At 29.5% G+C, this 21,373-nt stretch overlaps 1 protein-coding gene across 2 annotated transcripts in view; it reads left to right on the forward strand.

The window, feature by feature from the left end:
• Positions 1-3,875: 3,875 nt before the first annotated feature.
• The window catches only part of LOC107451923 (uncharacterized), a 38,003-nt gene continuing 20,505 nt past the window's right edge, over positions 3,876-21,373 (forward strand). The window contains exons 1-8 of one of the 2 annotated variants that reach the window (XM_087158060.1): positions 3,876-4,129; positions 7,412-7,471; positions 9,758-9,914; positions 13,232-13,326; positions 15,096-15,393; positions 15,474-15,604; positions 17,775-17,885; positions 20,421-20,453. In XM_087158060.1, coding sequence (XP_087014186.1) covers positions 4,034-4,129; positions 7,412-7,471; positions 9,758-9,914; positions 13,232-13,326; positions 15,096-15,393; positions 15,474-15,604; positions 17,775-17,885; positions 20,421-20,453 — 981 coding nt within the window. In that variant the 5' untranslated portion in view covers positions 3,876-4,033. The remainder of the gene's footprint in view (positions 4,130-7,411; positions 7,472-9,757; positions 9,915-13,231; positions 13,327-15,095; positions 15,394-15,473; positions 15,605-17,774; positions 17,886-20,420; positions 20,454-21,373) is intronic. The other variant, XM_087158061.1, reaches the window with a different exon arrangement.

The following is a 21,373-nucleotide window of genomic DNA, read 5'->3' on the forward strand; positions in this document are numbered from 1 at the left end:
CTGTTCCTATGGGTGATTAATGCAAATATTTTTAAACAAAATAAAAAGTGTATAATCAAACACTTAACAACATACTGTCACGAGGAAATAACTAGCAGCTGAGATGTATACCACAAATAATTTAATTTTAAAATACTATGTCAAATGTATTTCTACTTTATATTCTGAGATCAAAATGTTAAAGAAAGGACTGTAAATTAAGTCGCTGCAATTTTGTGCAGAGTATTTTCTTCAAAGTTTATACAAGTACTTCTGTGACATATTTATTGAAAATTAAATACAACTAGAAAATACAAAAGATATTTTTTCTTCGTCTGTAGAAGAGCCAGATGGTTTTTAACTTGCTGCAGTACTTATGTATTGAGTAATAGCAAAAAAACATATACAGGGTGTTTATGAAATCCCCGACCCATTTTGATGTTTAATAACTCATGAAATAATAAAGATAGATTAAAATTAATAACATAAATGGTTAGATAGACTCAAAAAGTTTCATGACCCTTGCCAATGAACTTCCACGTGTGCCCCCTTCGTCGCACGGAGAATATCAAGTCGATAGTCTATTTCACGCCAGGTAGCGGCAAGTATGCCTGCATCCACAGAGGCTATTGCGGATGTAATTCTGGCTTTTAGGTCATCAATGTTCGACACGATCCTCCTGTAAACATTGTCCTTTATAAATCCCCAAAGAAAAAAGTCCAGCGGCATTATATCAGGTGATCTGGGTGGCCAAGGAATTGGACCTCCTCGCCTACAGAAAAGACGGTCTCATCAGTCGTATACTTAGACATGTTGGAAAACTTCGTATTTCCACAACTAGAAGAGCTTCAGTCACATGTCTTTTTGCAACAAGATAGTGCACCACCTCATTGGGGTATCATCGTTCGTAGTTCTTTGAATGACCATTTTCCAGGACAATGGATTGGGCGAGGATGTAATAGATTGATTGGGCGAGGATGTCAAAATCTGGATCTTAACCATATTAAAATTAAATAGTTGTTTGAACCTCACAAAATGGCAGTCAAGAATTCAAATTTGCAATTTTAACTTCATGCTTCAAGCGGTTTTTCGAATCTTGATTCGACTTGGGTACTTACACTGCAAGAAGAAGAAGAAGATCCCAGTTACCCCCACATGGGATCTATGGACGTCGAAAGGTAATGGCGAGTTAAAGTTGAGCTAATTTTCTCCACGTAAGTAATGATGTTATTTAACGTAAAATTTATTAAATACACCGCCGTATCGCTCATCGAATTTGTTGGAATATCTTTTACTTAAGTTAGATTTATTATTTGTTTGTGTATTTTATTCTAACAGTGATATATTTTTGTTTTGTGTACCTGGCAACTTCGATGCGTAATTAGGTTGTTTATGTTTCACTTGACTTCGTGTTATGTACGAAATTTATTGCGAAATATTTGAGATCTTAGTGTAAGAATATAGAATGTGTCATTTAGGAGAATTGATACTTAACGGTCTTGGCTTACTCGAAATAGAATGGAAAAAATACTTGCTAACGTAAGCAAATGCCACGTTTCAACAACCAATCAGGATAGAGATACCCGCACTGCGTTACTTGCAGATATTTCATTGGATTTATGGCTAAAAAATCAAATGATTTTGAAGATTATGACTGCCAGTCGCATTCTCATTGGAGAGCGATATCATGTGGTAATAACATATATTGAATAACATCAAGTCAGAAATCTAATGTGCGTTCTGCTGCTTCCAAAATTGATGATTGAAATAAATTTAGGTAGAAAATTACTGAGTCGAGTGTTTGCAACTACAGAAAATTCGATCGCCATGCAGATATTAATTTTTTGAATGGTTATTTCAATTATCTGTACTATACGTATATCATAGTTTCAAAAAACCAAAACTTTTACAACACGCTTTGAAATATCTATGATTTCTATATTTTTAACAAACGTATTAAATAAATAATCTCCTTGACAACAAGACACATTCTTGGAAAACAGTGATATGAAGCAGCATTTGTAAGATTTTGAAATTTGTCACAAATATCAAAATGATGAGTTATTATTTTTAAAACCACTTCAAATTGAAATGCTTTATTCTTTTACTTTACAAAGATAAATAGATTTAAGTAAAACATATACTAATTCACATAAAAAGGAAATATTATAAGGAAATATGCAAAGACGATGTCCTAATTTACTTAAAAGATAAAATTTTCAAATCCTTTGTGTTCAGTACATTAAAAAAAATCAGAACTAAGTGCTCATAAATACCATAATATATTGGTAATTAAATGAATCCAGAGTGTTTGTTGGTGCAAAATAAAACTTCGCAACACTCTATCGTAATTATCACTCTATTGATTAAAACTCATTTATAAGCTATCTTAAGCCCGACGTGGGTTCCGTAAAAAAAAAAAAAAAAAAGGTTTCGAGTAGGCTCGGACTCATGATAACATTTTCATAAACTTTTTCACTACTTGTAAACAAATATAAGGTTCAGTTATAGAGAATAAGAAAAGTATAATTTAAAAAATATAAAAAAAAATTACCGACATTCGGTTCAGTGTTTCTCTTCACTTTTTGTTTTACAGGGTAGTGATAAAAAAATTTTTAATGACCAATGTCCTTTCTTAAGCATCAAATGACGAGATAACACAATTTGACTTTTGTCCGACGTATATTTCGAACTGCAACTCATTGTTGTTGTTTCTAACACGACATGCCAATATCAACAAGCCTACTAGGGGAAACCAAGCGAATTTAAGGCAGAGGTTGCGTTTCCTGTTCTTCAGTGGCTCCATCTTATGGTCAAGAACCCGCCTTTAGTCACATGCGCGTTATAGCCCGTTTATAGGGCAGACTCATTCATACATCCATTCACTCATCAGAAGATTCTAATTTTGATCTGAGCAAGAGAACGATCAATCTCCAACTCAGTACCCCTAGAAGTATGATTTGTTATGGGTACTTGGAGGACTTTGTGACCGGACAGATTTAACATGCATCAGACTCCATTTACTGCAAGGTAAGTCTTCATCAGGCGGGAATCAAACTCACGACCTCTTGAACATGCCAATATATCTGGCGCTCAAGTGGGCTCGGATTGAACTCCTTCGGGCTTCCCAGTTCCTTCCTTGAACGCTGCTCTCTTTTTCTCCTCTCCACTGTGACATATGAAATCAAGAATCTTCCTATCAGTTAGCAATATGGATGTATATTGCCTCTGCGGGGGTGGGAGATAAGTACGGGATGATTTGGTAGCAATTCCCACCAAGGATATGTTAAAGCTCGCTTGAAATGGAGACATCTTATTTTTAAAATTCAGATCTAAAAATTTATTTTTTAAATTGTAACTTTAATTACCCAAATTTTGATTGAAAAAATTGTACTCTTAGACGAGGTCCATTTATTAAATGTGAGAGGCTGAGATCAAGTTCCGCGAATAAGATCCAAAAAATATTAATCTCCATTAATACTAATATTTCAAACTTTTCAGAAAACATGTTTTAATTGAATATAGTTTCCTGAAAAAATATGACATTAAAAAATGATATTAAGGAAACACATATTTCACATAAGAATGAACCATATGATATAAATAATTTATAAGGGTTCAGATGTTTAGTATTAAGAAGCCCTACCGATTAAGTTCATTTTCACCCGCAATTATTTAATGAATTAACCTCGCTGATTTATATTTGCATGCATTGGTAGCTATGAAGAATTAATGAATGATTTTGCAAAGAAATATAACGATAATTTATTTCAATTTAAAGTTATGTGACAACAATCAGAAAATTAATCAGGAAGCGTCCGCTTTTATTTATATCAACATAGTTAATCATATTTGACATTCTTATCAGTTATGGAGTTTCGTTTGTTTATCAGAATATCGCGTTTTAATAAAAGACGGGGAAGATTGAAATTCTTGGTCATAAATATGTGCTGTTAATGTTCCTAGTTTTAAATGGTGGATTTCACGTATCAAAGGATAAATTCTAATATGTTGTCTTTATAGGTTTATTGGTGAAGAACTCTTTAAATTTGGAATGTTAACGGAACCAACCATGCATGAGTGTATAATGAGGTTGCTCTCGCAGGGAGATGAAGAATCACTTGAGTGTTTGAGTAACTTACTAAAAACGGTAGGTAATGAACTTACTAGAAAAGTGGTTACCAGCTGGCGGACCCCATCCGGTCCGCGAAGTCCTTTTTTGTGGCCCGCGAACTAAAATATATTAGTTTTCCTTTTTCTGCTGACCATTTTCGTAAAACTCTTATATGGGTTTGAAATACTTTTCTTTCGTTAAAAAAAAAACTAATTTCTTCGTTTCTGTGAAATTTAACATACCAACGGTGGAAAAAAAATTTTTCTCAGGTTTTGCATCCAAGAAAATATTTATTCAAGAAAATTTTTATTATTATTTGTAATTCAATACTTTTGTTTTGAACAACTTGATAAAAGTATGACAGTAATATTTAATGTTTCTTCGTACATAAAAGGTTCCTATATAAAATTTTGACAAAGTTGCGGTTCACGATTTGACTAGTGTTATTAATTGTTGCCCCCGGCCTCATGTAAGTTGGAAACACCTTTACTAGACGATCAAAAAGCTAAACGTTCGAAATAAAGTGTAAGTGTTCTTTGTTTTCATTTTGAACAGTGCTTTTACTTGTCATAAAAAGTGAGGAAAATTATTATTGTTACTAACAGTAAGTTTGAAGCTTTAAAAGATAACCTATCTTCAGTCGGAGTTATCCTACTGAAAAAGCTATAGTCAAGCACCCACAGATATATTGAGCTATAAAACAATATAGAGAGTGTTCCGTAATGACCTCCGCAATTGGCGAAAGTGGCAAACATATCCCACAATCCAATCCTATTTCTTTCAAAAAAATTTTACTTGATCATAAAACTAAAATCAAGAAGAAAGTTTTTATTTAAGAAAATACCAAACAGGAGATCGGATGGTTTTAAGTCACTAAATTGGAAATTCGCACACGGGTATCACATGAAACGAGCCTTTCTAACTCTAGAGGTCCCACAGACGTGATCTCGATTCGGTGCTCCCTCGTATAACATTTCGCAATATTACGTACTCTTTAGTATGCATGCTCTTTAAACTTACAGTCCCCCAGAATCGCTTCTCCCTCCATCCGTGGGGAGGGGTTAATCGAGAGCAGAATTCTTACCATAGTTCATACTGAAGAAATTTTTTTTATTATTTTAAAATCGTCGTTGAACAGCTGACCCATATGGTTTACTACTGCTAATGTTCAATTCTGTAGCCTTGTCATTTTGAACCCAATCCAGAAGACGATGAAACTCATGGATCAAGTATTGGGGGGAAATTTGACTTCGAGGAGGACTTTTTGATGGAACTAACCAGCATTTGCGTTACATGGAGAGGAAAATCACGAAAATCTTCCACGATTAGCTTGACGGCAAGGGGACTCTAACCCATGATCCATCTACCACTGAATATATTTTAAGTCAGCACTGTGGTCGGTGCGAGCTGGGTGTGGAATCGCTGGGATCGAACCCGAGTCACCTTATTAGGAGGCGAGCGCTCTATCCCCTGAGTCCCCACTGCTCAATACTGAAACATTAACATTAATTGAAATATAAATAGATATTTAGGATTTTACTAAAATACAAATTCATCGGAAAAATTGCTTCAACTTCCATGTGTCGGCTACCACTATCACTAGTACAAAATGTTTGAAACGAAAAGTGCTACTCATTTTCAATTTGATAAGATGAACTTCTAAAAATTTGTTTCACTGAGGCAATCATCTAATAAGATAAAACCACCAAGATGGGCTACGAATAATAAAAGGAATTATAACTACCCTACCCTACAATAATGGATGAGACACTTTTAGTTTTCTAAATTTCGCACGAAATACCAAAAGGATTGTTTCGTTGCTTATACTTAGTAATAAGAATTAAAACTTTACAGGTTTCAGCGACCAACGGAAGAAAACAGGTATTTTTGTCATTTTGAACACCTAAATCACGCAAAAAGCTTGTAACTTATACCGATTACTTTTGCTATAATTGCATAAAATTTATAAACCTAGCTTAAATATTCATGGAAATAATGACATTTTCATAAAAAAAAACTAATTTTTTTGTTTTACGTCTGTTTTGCTATAACTTTAAAAATATTTCATAAAATTAAGCAAAATTTTCAGAGCAATTAAAGAATAATTAAACTATTGTTTTAAAATTTGAAATTTTTTTTTTTTAAAAGTTGTACAAAATATGACTATTTAATATAGTTCTTTTATACTGCGTATGCGCAGAAAAAAAATTTAAATATTTCTTTTTGATTTTTTAGTGAATCGGATTTGACAACTAATGAAAAAAGTCTTTTTTTTAAAAATATTCACATCACACCTTTTTATTAGCTGCGAAATACAAGCCACTTCAAAATTATGGGGAAAAAATTTCATATTTTTCCGCGCATGAGCAGCATAAAAGAATTACTTTGAATAGTCATATCTTGCGCAGTTCTTAACGAATTTTTTTTTAAAATTTTGTAGCAATAATTTTGAAATTAATATTTAATTAATCCAAAAAGTTGGTTAATTTTATTAAATATTTAATAATTATTAAATATTTTATTTTATGAACTATTTAATAATTATTTTATTTATTTCATTAAATATTTTATTAAGTTATAGCAAACAAAAAAAATCATAAGTTTAAAAAAAAAAAATATATAAATATCCATATTACCATAAATATTTAAGCTGGATTTATGAAATTTTATACAATTATTGCAAATAACAACCGAAGTAATCGATACATGTTACAAGTTAATTGCTTGATTTTTCGGCATAGGGTGTACAAAAATACAGTTTTCTTTTCGTTATTTACTGTAGATCCCTGAAACCTATGAAAGCTTTAAAGTTCATTGCGAAGTATGAAAAACCGCATGAATTAATTAGAGTTACAAAATAATCTTGTATAAGTTATTCTTGAGAAATGTAAACAAATGTTAAAAACTGAAAGTGTCTTTTTCATTATTCTAGGGTAATGTATTTTAACTCATTTCATTGTGACGTCATATGACTTTCAGTTTAGTGCATGATTGCTCAATAAGTTTTAATATAGATTTATAAATTGTTTTTCATTTATCTTCCTTTATATTTTTTATTTACATTTTTTTATATAAAATTTTTTACACCATGCAATTTAAAATTTTTGTTGTTTATTATTAAATTAAAAATCTAAGAAAATTTGTTCGCTTAAAATATTTTGGATGAATGAATTTCAAAAATGCAGTTTTGAATTGCAGAATTAGATATCAATATAAAGGTATTGGGTTTTAAGCATGTCTTTTTTTTAAAGGAAAAAAAAAACTCAACTTTTTGTTATATTTTTTGCCGTATTTTGATAATCTCTCTTTTTTTTTCAGATGGAAAGTTATTTTACGCAAATGCAAAAAATATTAGACAAACATTTGAACAATTCCAAGGTGAGATTTAAGTTGCAAGAAGTTACAGATTTAAAAAGTCATGAAATACCATATCAAAATATTACTTTTTTAAATTTTGTGTGAGTTAATTGGAAAATAATCAATATCTAGGAGAGTCATTATGTATTTCAGTAATTAAATTAAATTGGAATTTTTCACATGATCATACGTCATTAAAACTAATTTTAAATTTATTATAGTATTCTTTTCTATTCATTCCTTTGATTTTTTTTTTCTGTTTCACTGTGGTTAAATCTAAATATTCAAAATGCAATCCATTTCTCTACATTCCTAATATATTAAGTATAAAGACTACGCTTCTCATTTATCAGCTTTGTATTTTTCTTCTTTGTGGACTATAAGGTAATTGCGATTAGTTATCAACCCTACTGGAATTTACACTGTTGTCACAATTTCATGAATGACATCAGAATGTTTTGTAAAAAATTTAAATGAACCGGTCCCAAAAGTCAAAACAATAAGATATGATAAGCGCGTTATCTAATAAATGATATTTAGTTTGCCTGAGTCCGCATTTCATTTTGCGTCATTATATTTTTATTAAGTAATAAATTTTATTTAATGACTTTTTTTAACTTATAATTTTTTTCATCGATAAATAATGTTATCATACACAGGGTATCTAGGCACCTGGAAAGTCACGAGAAGTCATGAATTTCGGTATTGAGTAAAATTTGTCATGAAATGTCATGATTTTAACTAATTTTTCAAAAAAAAAGCATGGAAGTCATGGATTTAAATCTCCGAAAAATCTAATTTTTAAAATGGAATTTACCTCCCTCCCCCTATCTCATGGTGTTCAGAATATTTGAATTTGTAACGAAATCCCAGTCATATTTAATTAAAATACATAATGTTTTATCATGTTCTTTAAAAATTATGGTGTTCTTTCAAAAATTTCTAGAGGGAATTATCTTTCAAACTTCTGTGATTTCTGAATTTTTATTATTATTTATTTTTTTTATTTTATTAATTTCAAATTCTAGCTGAATCAAGCCAGTCATTGACGAATTTTTTTTTATTCAGATGAATCAGGAGTATTTCTTTCCTTTCCGATGAGCAAGAAAAGTATCTTTAGAATATAATTCTGCAGAAGAAAAACAAATATTTGCTTTTGCATTTTTTCAGCTATTTTATTGCTTTGACTCTTTCTTTACTCTGTTTCTTTAAATTTAAAATCTACGAATATGAAGATGCAGAGTAAAACAGTTTTGGTTATACCCATCATTTCAATTAATGTTAATATAATATTTTTTTAAAATTTATTTTGTGTTTTTGTCGGAGAAAATAGTAACTTCATTAAGTCATGAAAATGCTTGGAATTAGTCATCGAAAGTCATGAATTTGAAAATCTAAAATGTAGGCAGATAAACTGCATACATTTATGTCCATTTTCTATATAAAAAAGTAACTTGCTTAAGCATAACTTATAGAAAAGATAAATTATTCTTCTATTTGCATATTCTAATAAGCAATTTATTTATTCTGTAAAATCCCTACTAGATTATATGCAGCAAAATTTATCCCCTCAGTATTTATATTCGTGTCGAATATAAATATTGTTTGGGCAAGATCATTTTTAAAATGAATGGAACAAAGAAATCGTACTTATAAATTCAATGAAGTAGGTAAAATATCATTTTTAGGGGTTGATGCATGTAAGTTTGTAATGCATATAGGTCTAATTAAATTTGTTCTTGATAATCATTTTCTTAATACCTAAAGGGAGAAACTTAAGCTATGCTTGTATTGCTTTACAATATAGTGTTCTATCCTAAGATTTGTTAAGCACCCTAAAAGTTGTTATTATTATTTTGCTGAATATCATAAGAAATGATGGAGGTTTAATAGAGATAAACAAAATTGACCATAAGTTGGTCAATTTTGTTTATCCTTACAAAAATTATTTTCCTAATTATTGGGGTATCCTATTTCCTATTTATAGGGTCCTAAATTATTGGGGTATCCTTACAAAATCCGTCTCAGCACCTTTTTGAGGAAATTTTTACATTGCCTGATTTTAAAGAAGAACTTGATGAGTTAATAATAAACTTGAAACAGAACTGCTACAAACTACTTTCATTAAAGATTCTAAAACTAAATCTATTTGAGGTGTTTTGTAAAAAATTAGTTTTTAGATTTTGTTTGTTATTTTACCTTAGCAATACGATACGCATGATTTTCAAAGCATAACAAAGACTTGATGTAGAGAATCTCAATTTATTAGTGTCCAACTATTTTTGACTAGATTTCTTCTAATTTCAGGAGGTTGTCGCAGCGTCAGTTTCAACTGCTCCAGAAGTCCCTCAAAGCCAAGCATATGAGCAACTTCTATCTTCTATACCCGCTGCAATTGTAGGTAGTGAATTACTTACTACTATTCCCCAGCCTGGAGAAATACTTTCTGACAATTCACCTCAAAGTAAGATTTTAGTAAGATCTGGAGTTTTGATTGGTTAGGTAATGCGTCTCCTCAATAAAATGTGTCATGATCAGCTGTAATATGTTATTAAAAATTTATTTTTACATGTTTCTAGTTATTGCTATAAGATTTAAAATATATTTATCGAAATTTTTTCTTTAATATTTAATATCTTTATAAAAAAAATTTAATCAGTTAAAACCCAACTATTTTTAAAGCAAGTTTTTATAATTGTTTAAAAATTTTTTCAACGAAAAATGTGTAATTTTATTTTCTATTGTCTGTATAAATACTTAAATAGTATATCGTTGCTTAATGTTTTCAATTTTAATTTATAATTAATGCGAGTCTTAAAAACATGGTTCTAGATTTTTTTTTACCTGGTTATAAATAAACTATTCAAACAATCTTTAATTTGATCCTTTTAATTTGTGACCCAAGTGAATATGTTAGAAACACATATTTTTCAATGAATAATTGAGTAATGTATAATGAATATTTTAAACAGATAGTATTCAGTATTCATTTTTGTCATGGCTGAAAAAAATTAAATTCAGTTAGTTTATATATTATGGAATTTATTAGATAGTAAATTTAAAAATAGATAACTTACTAAACTAATTAGTTTTATCTATAAAAATATCCTGATTTAAAAATAAAAACTATAACTTGGAAAATGCGGAGTAAGAAAGTATTTATAATAATAAAAACTAAATTCTAGTTAGTTAAAAATAATTTATTCAATTGTTGTTAAAGAGTGCAGTTAAGTTTGAAGCATATTTAAAGTAAATATTTACGTTCTTTATATCAGAGTTAAATAACACTTCGAAGTGTATTTTTTGATTTGAAAAATATATTGAAATTCCATGTGATATTGATTCATATATAACGTGTAGAACAAGAAAATAAGACTATTTTATAAAGATAATTAAGTTTTTAAGAGTTATATTAGAGCACGTAAGTCTAACTTCTTGATTGTAGTTACGTTGACATATTATAATTCTCCTCCTTTTTTTTCAGTGTTGACAATGTTTTAATTTATTAGGTGTTAATAATTTTCTGTATTTCAACTTAATAGTGTTGAATTGAATAAATATATTTAAAACATTTAGGAGTGAAAATAAGCATGATCTCCTTAATAAGTAGTGCTATTTGTGAAAATAATTCTAATAACGATGGTATGAGCCTGTTGTTTCACATATGGGGATGTTTTAAAAAGATAAAACTAAATTTAACGATATTAAATCTCTATCCAAAATTTATGTACATACAAAAAAAAATTCCCCAACTAAAGGTAAGGCATATTTCCAAAGAAATGCTAAGCCAGTTTGTGGTACTATAACAATTATCATTAATTTTTGCGTAACGAATTAACTTCATTGCCCTTACAAATTAATTTTGGGAATTCAATGAGATATCTCTGCAATTGAATTCCCCGCGATAGAGTCCCACACACGGCAACGTTGTCGTTCTTGAAGAAAGGTTTTCTTTTGAAAAGTAAAACATTTTACTTTTCTTTTCTACAGAAATTTACACGCAATCATGCATTTAGATAATCACTTTTTGATGCGCTCAATTTACTCCGACAATATCTTAAATCGATGTTATTTTTCGATTGTATTTTCGGAAGTTATTGATTTTCATGTTGATTTTAAATATCCCGATATATTTCAAACAATATGGAAAATTCGAATCCCACATTTGGGTACGAGAGTTGCTATTTATATTTCTGGCCTAATAATGAAAAAACAAATATGTAGGATCGAAATTGGTTTTATTGTTTTTCAAAATATTCTCCATGATGATCAATACGTTTTTGCATGCGTTTGAACTAATTTTCAAAGCACTTTTTCCAGTCCGATTGAGGTAACTCCAAAACATGCGTTTTGAATGCATCAACCGCTTCTTCGGGGGTCGAAAATCGTTGTCCAAGTAATTTATTTTTGATGTGTGGGAATAAGAAGAAGTCATTGGGTGCCAAATCAGGGCTGTACGGTAGATGACCCATCAGTTCGATCTTTCGCTCCGTCAGAAATGCCTTTGTTTGAGTCGATGTGTGAGAGCTCGCATTGTCATGATGAAGAATGATTCTCCTGTTCTTCTGCTTTTTTCGAATTTCTCCGATGACTTCTGGCAAACAAATGGTCGTGTACCATTCAGAATTGACCGTCCTGCGTTGCTCTAACGCTACTGTTGCCACATGACCGTTAATGCCGAAGAAACAGGCAATCATTTGTTTCGATGTGCTTCTTCCTCGAACAACTTTTGTTGGTTTTGCTGGTTTTGTTGGTTTTGTTGGATCCATGATTCGTCACCTGTGTAGATGTTATACACAGCCTTTGATGAACATTGAACGTATTTTTCCAACATTTCCTTGCACCAATTGACACGAGCCTTTTTTTGAGCGTTTGTCAGATTATGCGGGATCCAACGCGAACACATTTTTTTTACGCTCAAATGTTCATGCAATATTTTATTGATGCTAGTCATACTAATGTCCAAAGACGCCTCTATCTCACGGTATGTCACATGACGATCTTGCTTTATCAGTTCACGCACAGCATCGATCTTTTCTGGCACAACAACGGATTGTGGACGACCTGAACGGGATTCGTCCTGGATCGAACATCGACCACGATTAAATTCGTTATACCAATTTTTTACAGTGCTCTAGGATGGCGCTTTATCGCTGAATAAAGAATTAAGTTCATCGAAGCACTCTTATCTTGACAATCCACGTCGAAAGTTATGAAAAATAGTGGCACGAAAATGTTCACGATTCAATTCCATTTTTTGAAGGAGAAGAACTTTTCAATTTACTGTCAACAACACAAATGAAGCTATAATGGTAAATCGTCTGCTGAATTTATGTTTAAAAATATCAAACTTTCGATTAGAATCGTCTGCGGTCGCCTAGCAACACTTACTGTTGCCAAGGCCAGAAATATAAATAGCAACCCTCGTATTTACTTTTTGCGGCAATGATTCTATTGAAATTTTGGTAGTTATTGCTATTGATTTCTCCATGGTTTTAAATCGATATCTTTTGTGCGATATTATTTATTACAACAGCCTAACCTCCAAGCGAAACACACATTTGAGGAGTTCGATTCACGCGATTTTGTAATTGTATTTTTGATTGCCAGTCAATTTTTCATTCTTCAAATTTGTTCTAAACATTTATTTTATTCATTAATAGTATTTTATTCTTTGTATCTACACATTTTCTGACAGTTCTTCTGAATTTTTTTACACTTATATTTAAACATTCTTTCTATAGCGACCATTGTTAAATTCTTGACATTTAATCTTTTCAGGAAAGAGAGGCAGCAAGGGTAAAAAAAAGAAGACTGAATATAACAAGAAAGATAAATATGGTGGAGAAATGGATGCTTTCCTTGATAAAGAAGAGGTAAATTTCATCATTTGGATCTAGTTTTAAATTGGGATCAATGACTTTGCTATAATTATTTATTGCATTAATTTTTTTGTCAATACAATTGTTCATACGTACGACATTGCAAACAACTGATGTTGTTAAATTAGCAATATTCAAATAGACAAGCCGGTAATAGACAATAGAAACTACTTCTTAATCTATTTTTTAATTTTTATGGAACTTAATTTTTCCAAAATTACTTTTTCTTGTTTAAATTTTTTTATGATCTAAACAAAACTTGATCATTAAAACTGTTTGAAAAATAAATGTATGCAAATAGTACTTGTTAAAACATTACCACTTTTTGAATAACGAATAAATTTGATTTTATAAACTAAATTATCTAAAAAAGGAACCATAATTAGTAAAATATCTAATTATAAATACTTACATAAACGAAATAAATTATATTAATTTCACATCAGGCTGAATTAGGACGTACTGCACTGAGCCCTTTCTGCCTTAAGAAGCATATATTGCTTGATAGTGCAGTGTTTAATTCCTTAGGAACCAGTTTTAAAAATTTAAAAAATAATTTTATATTGCTGATTATCAAGAAATTCTAAAGGTATAAATATAAATGAAATAGATCAGCCTAATTATTGTGTTATCCTTACAAAATCTACTTTAGCAAGCAATGGTTTTTGAACAGGCAATACATTGCCTGATTTAAAAGATGTAGTTGGATTTTAATAAGGAACTAGAACTCACTTACATTAATGATTCAAATTTATAAGACTCTATTTTGGATGTTTCTAAAATAATTTCAAAACATTAATAGTTGTGCCAATAGACAAATCATGATTTTTGCAAAATTAAGGAAGCTATACGTTAAAGTTAATCATATTTAAAGTGCCTTTGAAATTGGTATGCACTGGGTTAAAATCCTATTGTGGTGTAAATCAAATTTTTTTTAATAAATATTTTACATGATTAAATTTTCTATTTATATAAGTTCTTCCACTTAGATAGTTTAAGAAAACGATATTAAATTCCTTTTCACTAAAAATAATTTTAAGGTATATTTTTCTTAATCTTCTTAATGCTACGACACCTGAATAAGAATTTCATGTTAATATAAATGATAAAGTAATTCATTCTTAATTCTAATGCCGTAAAAACTAAAATATACCTTTACTAATTTTATATGTTTATATTTATGCAGTTAACATCTTTTCATCATTTTAAATATTAGAATTTATATTAAATAAAACACAAGTATAACTCATTAAATAAGAAAACAAGTTTATTTTAGAACAATTAATTGATATCAATACTACTGAATGTATACTGCTAAATAAGGTCATTAAATGTAAATAATTCTGAATTATGATATTTCTTTATGAATTAATAAATGTTAGCATATTTATATGAGTAAAAGAGATTTCTTATGTTAGTATTCTTTTTCAAAGTATTAATAGTTAAAATGAATTGTGAACTTTTTTTATTGGTTTACATACTTCTAATTTGCGGATCAGCATAGTACTTATCTTTCTGTTTTAAAAAAAAAATTATTATTTTTTGAAGTTTTTTTTTTCAAACCTTGGGTATGCCTGTTTTTTTTCTTTCACCCAATTTTAAAAACTAAATATAAATTTTTATTATTTATTGATTTTATTGGTCAATTTTTAAAGCTGAGCAGTCTTTCAGAAGTTTTGCGACATAGCTTATTCACACCTGATGCACATGATCTTAATTTATTACGGTCTGACTTTTTATGACTAGATTTCTTCTGATTTCAGGAGGTTGTCGCAGTGTCAGTTTCAACTGCTCCAACAGTCCCTCTAAGTCAAGCAGATGAGCAGCCACTATCTCCTTTACCTGCTGCAATTGTAGACAGTGAATTACTTACTACTGTTTCTCAGCCAGGAGGAATACTTTCTGACAATTCACCTCAGAGTGATATCTCCCTAGTTGAACAGCAGAGTGATTCATTGTCAGTTTCCCCTACAATTGAAAATGAAGACAAAGAAAATGTGGATGATCCTGCAAAGAATAAAACTAAACAATCAAACAAACTAAAATATAGCTACAAAGAAGGTGTGTGGGTGATTCTTTTGATACTAATTATCCGTTGCAAATTGAAATCCTATGTTTATAAACCATATGCTTCATTATAGATCAATGGAGTCCTGTAAATAAAGAGGGAAAGAAACAATACGATAGGGATTTTCTTCTTCAATTACAATGCGATCCTTTGTCCTTAGTTAAACCTCAGAAATTGCCAAACCTAGATATCATTAAAGACAAAGTAATTATTCTATTACATACTAAATGTACATACTAAAATACCTTTAATATTTTTCTTGCATAAGCGTAGGGATTTTAGGGAATTTCAATATGTTTTATGGCATCAAAATTGTTATAATTTTTTACTGCAATGTTTTAAACAGTCTGTCTAGACAGTCTTTTAATTATTATTTTTTTTAAATAAATAAACATGAATTTATTTCCGAAGTGATGTTATATTTTAAACATTTTGACATTGTTTCCATTAGTTTAAAGACTCAGTTTTTTTTATAAAGATAATATTTTTATAGATATTATGATGCTAAGAAGGAATAAGATATGTTGTAATGGTCACTGTTAAAGTTAACTTTCATTGTCAAAACTGAAAGTGTTGACCATCTCTTTAGCAATCATGCATAAGGTTATAAACTGAAATTAGATGTTGTGAGCTTTTTTTTCCCGTCAGAAACATTTAAATTACGGTTATACAGGGTGATTCAAAATGAATATACCTGGAATGACAAATGAACCTGGAATTGTCAGGGAATTTTATTTTAACCGCAAAAATCGGGGAATAGTTAGGGAAAGATGCAATTTTTTTTACAAAAACCTGGAATATTCCTATATTATACCTGGAAAATAGACAGTCTTAAAATTGTCATTAACAGTAATCAGTTATTGTGATTCAACTTACATAATTCTAATATCTATTACAATTATTTGTACTTAGAGGTTCTCATTTTAGTCTAACAGAAATGTTCTTTTCCTCATTTAATATTATTTTACACAGAAAATCCAATATTTTACATTACAAATAAAAGAATCAAAGTTTTCTGATGAAAATATGGTCTCAATCTTTATTGAAATTTACCTGGAAATGTAAGGGAATTTTTTTTCTGAAATAGAGTGGGAACCCTGATTTTATAATATCATCAAATTTGTGTATGTCCTATTCTGTAAAGTTTTAAATATCCAAAAAATGCCAGGCTAAGAAGAATATGCAGGGTATCTGTGCACCTGGAAAGTCATGGATATCAGTATTGGACAAAATTTGTCATTATTTTACCATTTAAACTATTTTTAAAAAAATGGAAAGTTGTAGGTTTGAGGCGCTGAAAAATCTAATTTTTAAAAGGGAATTTACCTCATCCCTTCCAATTTCACAGTGTTCCGATGTTCTAAATTTGCAGCAAAATCGCAGCCATATTCTATTAAAATATGTTAACCCCTCGTAGTCATATTCTATTAAGATATAAAATGTTTTTAACCTGTTTTTTTTTAAAAAAATTATGGTTTTCTTTCAAAAAATGAAAGAAAAACATCATTTTTAACAGTTCTAGTTTTGACTTTTTATATTACACTTACTTTTAAGAAGAAATAAAACAGCTTTAAATAACTACAGATCTCTGACAGTATTTAGTTAGTTGCTTTTGTATTTTTTTCAGCTATTTTATTGCTTCAACTCTTTCTTTGCTCTGTTTTTTAAGTTTAAAATCAATAAATATGAAGATGCTGAGTGTAGCAGTTTTGGTTATACCTATCATTTCAATTAATGTTGTTATAATGCTTTTTTAAATTTATTGTTGCGTTTTTTTGGAGAAAATAGTAACTTCGATTAGTCATGAGAAATTCTTGAAATTATTCATGGAAAGTCATGGATTTGAAAATCTAAAATGTAGCAGTGTTATTTAAATAGAAAATAGTTTTATCTTTTCCTCATAAAATTTCTAAATACTGTTTTTTAAAATCATAGCAATTTTTTTTTCGATATGTCCATTGTATGGTCAAATGAAAGGGAAAGTTCTGCACTTAATTGTACACATTATTTAAATTTAGCTGTTTTATTTTTCATTATAAATTTTGATACTCCATGAGTGTGTATGTATATGTTTAATATACAAAAGTAAGAATTAAAAAAATATTATTCCTCTAGTATTTAAGAAGTATTTTTTGCCCTATGAAATATTAGGTGCAGTAAATTTTATCCTTATATGTATTGCTTAGTTTTGCTTTTAAAGATTGTAACTTAAAGTTAATAAGATTCTCATTTTTTCTACATATTTGAGAAACATAAATTTACAATAGGTAATTTGTCTGTTAAACTCTTTATCGAAAAATCCTGCATTATTGACGATACTGTTTTTAAGTTAGGATTTCAAGTACTTTTAATTGATATACTTTTTATTTCATAGGCTCATATACAGAAGTTGAATGAAGTCAACAGACTAGTGCAAATGCCTGTAATGCCTAACTTTCGAGATCACTTTTTACCAACTTTTGCACAAAGAGGAGTACCTAAAATGGTATGTTTTCAAACATATTTTGCTCATATTTCTGTTAATAATATTCTTGAAATGCTTTTTTTTTCTTTTTAAAAATTAAATGTTGACTTTTTTTTCAAATTTAGAAAGTTAAGACAATTATACAAACACGGTTGAAAAATACTCTTTTTAAATTAAATTACTTTTTTCTTCGCATACGTATTAAGCTGATATTTTAACCCATATTTTATTACATTTAAAAATAATTAATATTTTTTTGATATAAAATTCTATCACATACTAATGAAACATCAAGTAGAACATAACATTCAAAAAAATGTCGAAAACTTTAATGCATAGCTGCCAACTCTACTGGATTTTCCAGTAGATTCCCGGATTTTGCCAGTTTCTCCTGGTCCATTGGTTTAATAAAAATTCTCCTGGTTTTTGTACATTTCAGAAAATTCCCTAAAATTGAAGTTTCCTTAAAAAAGCTCTATAGAAATAGAATTTTTGTGTAGATTGTTTCCTGCTTGAATATTAAATTAAGTGTCACTAATACATAATGAAGCGAGCTTCATTTATAAAATTCACTTAACTATCTTTGATGAATTAAATGCCTATTACTATTCAAAATTATGAATAAACATAATACATAACATTTCATGTTCATTTAATGTGAAATCATAATTAGAAAATGTTGCTGTTTTTCTATTTTGATAACTTTAAAAATTCCCTTTGTGTAAAATATTTAGTATATTTTGCAACAATTATCATGAAATTTATATTTGAAATGGCAGAAAATATTCGGCGCAAAGTCCTAAATTACATTTTTGGCACACAGTAATAGGTTTTATTACTCTATTACTGTTGCCAGATTGGTTATAGGTTTTATTACTCTATAGGTACTCAATTTTGGATGTTTCTAAAATAATTTTAAGGCATTAATAGTTGTGTCAATAGACAAAGCGCAATTTTCACAAAATTTGAGAAGATAGATGCTAATGAATTTAAGTTAATCATATTTGAAGTGTCCTTTAAATTGGTATGCACTGTGTTAAGTGTAAATCAAACTTTTTTTTAAAAGAAAAAATAAGCTAATTATTTATTTTTAAATGATAAAATTTTCTATTTATAGAAATTGTTCCACTTAGATTGTTAAAGAAAAAATATTAAATTCACTAAAAATATTTTTAAGGTATATTTTTCTTATTTATTTAATGCTGCAACACCTGAATAGGAATTTTAGATTGTCATGTTAATATAAATGATAAAGTAATTCATTTTTAATTTTCATGCAGTTAGTACTAAAATAGACATTTACTTATTTTATATGTTTATATTTATGCAGTTCATTTCTTTTCATCATTTTATGGAGTTTAAATATTTTTTTTATTAAAAAGAAATATTACCTTGATTTAATATGTCAAGCTCATTCATATTAGAATTTGTATTGACTCATTAAATAAAAAACAAGTGTTTATTTCATGCTAAAGCATTTGTGCAGTCACCGACGCAAGCGCATTACAAATGCGTTCTTTGAGTTCTGGAATTGTTTTGGGGTTGAGCTGTGAGAATTCAGGGGATAAAGTGTTCGCTTTCCAATGAGGTGAACAGGGTTCAAATCCCGGTCGATAGGACTTCCGCATCTGGTTTGCACCGACCATAGTGCTGACATAAAATATCCTCTGTGGTAGACGGATCATGGGTTAGAATCCCTTTGCCGTCAGGCTAACAGTTGGGTGTTCTGGTAATCTTCCTCTTCACGTAACGCAAATGCATGGTAATTTCTATCAAAAGGGGAATAGTTTTGAAATGGGTTAATAAATGTATAGTGCTAAAAAAAAGAACAAAAATTACCCTGAATAACTTTTTATCTAATTATCTCATGATTTAAAATATTTCAATTGAAGGATTCCATAATTTATTTTTAATTTAAATTTACAGGATATTATTTTCCTCTTAATAAATAGTCTGCTGTCTCAAATCATCCCCAGTGATCTTTTCCTTGTGCTTTTTTTAAATCCTTTTTCAATGAGTTTAATTATTTTAATATGAAGTGTTGAAATACAGCAAAAATAGTATGTCCCCCAAAACATTATTTCCTATCACTATTAAGAATTTTCCTCTATATGTTGCTTTTACTAATTGTGTGGAAAAATGAATTAGAAAGCTCAGTTCTCAAATAACAAAAGATAAATAAAAATTTAGCTGTACCAAATTTCATTCAAAAATTAAAGTTTATATATTTAGATACTTCTTACATATACTAGGGAGCAAATTATACTAGAACAGCAATTATTTTTTTTTCCAAGTTCCCCTCTGTGTATACTTAAAATGTATCAGTATCAGTAAATTGTTTCTATTTAATCTGTATCTATTATGAAAAACTTGAACATTTTATCCAACAATCTAATTTATCTACACAATTCGCATTGAGGAATACGATTAAAAAAATCTTTGCATTTATCAGTTTTGCATTGTTTACAAAGTAACATTTATGAGGTAGATGTTTGGATAATAAAGTCTTAATCCATATTCTTTTTTTTATTTATTCTATCTACCTTCCGGGATCAGTTTTTGCCAACTCGGAGAGGTATACCTAGAAAGGTATGTTCAAATATACTTTATGTACATATATCCCATAATTTGTATGGCACATTAGAAATGCTGTATTGAAAATCAAATTGACCTATTTAGTGAATGTTGACTCTCTTCTCTTATGGTAACAATTTAGAAAGTTAGAGATAAATAAATAAGATACAGTAAATCAGAAAGACCTGAAATCCTGAGCTAAATGAATTGCAAGAAATATTCAACTATAATAAAATGAATTATTTTAAGGAGCAAAAACTTACTCAAAAATAATCTTGATATAAATGGTGATTTAGGGATAATTAATACATTTTAATACAGGAGTGGGATAGCCTTGGCTAGTAAGACGTTGGGCTCTTGTCCGAGAGGTCTCGAGTTCGATCTCTACCGGCTGAAGATTTCCCGTGCTCAAAATGGTGACTGACGCGTGCTAAATCGGCCGGGTCACAAAGTCCTCCAAGTTCCCTCATCAAATCATACCTCTATCGGTACTGGATCGGAGATTGATCGTGCTCTGGTTCAGATCAAAGTTACGATCTGCAGATGGATGGTGTGTGAGTGTATGTATTGTCTCCGGATCAGCCTCAGTGATATTTCTCAGACCGTCGCCTAAACCCGACGTAAATAAAAGTTCCATGCCGTACCATTTTATTACTTTTGAACCTTAATTCATCGTTTCCCCTTATGTATTGTCTTTTTTTCCGTTACTGTCACAAATGATATATTTATAACGTTCATAATAACCGTTTACAATGTTTCTGAAACTAAAAGATTCACGCGTCTATCGTAACAAACATTTTCCCGACACTTGACTTATTTCGCTTTAGTTTTTGAGAAGAAAAACATATACTCTTGGTGGATTTGTTACATTTTGGGAAAAACACCTCAAAGATCATGTTTGATGTCTAATTTTCAGTTGATGAAAATGCAGAAAC

Source organism: Parasteatoda tepidariorum, chromosome 2 (genome assembly GCF_982258835.1).
Source record: "Parasteatoda tepidariorum strain Cologne lab strain chromosome 2, Ptep-v5.0, whole genome shotgun sequence".
Classification (NCBI taxonomy): domain Eukaryota; kingdom Metazoa; phylum Arthropoda; class Arachnida; order Araneae; family Theridiidae; genus Parasteatoda; species Parasteatoda tepidariorum.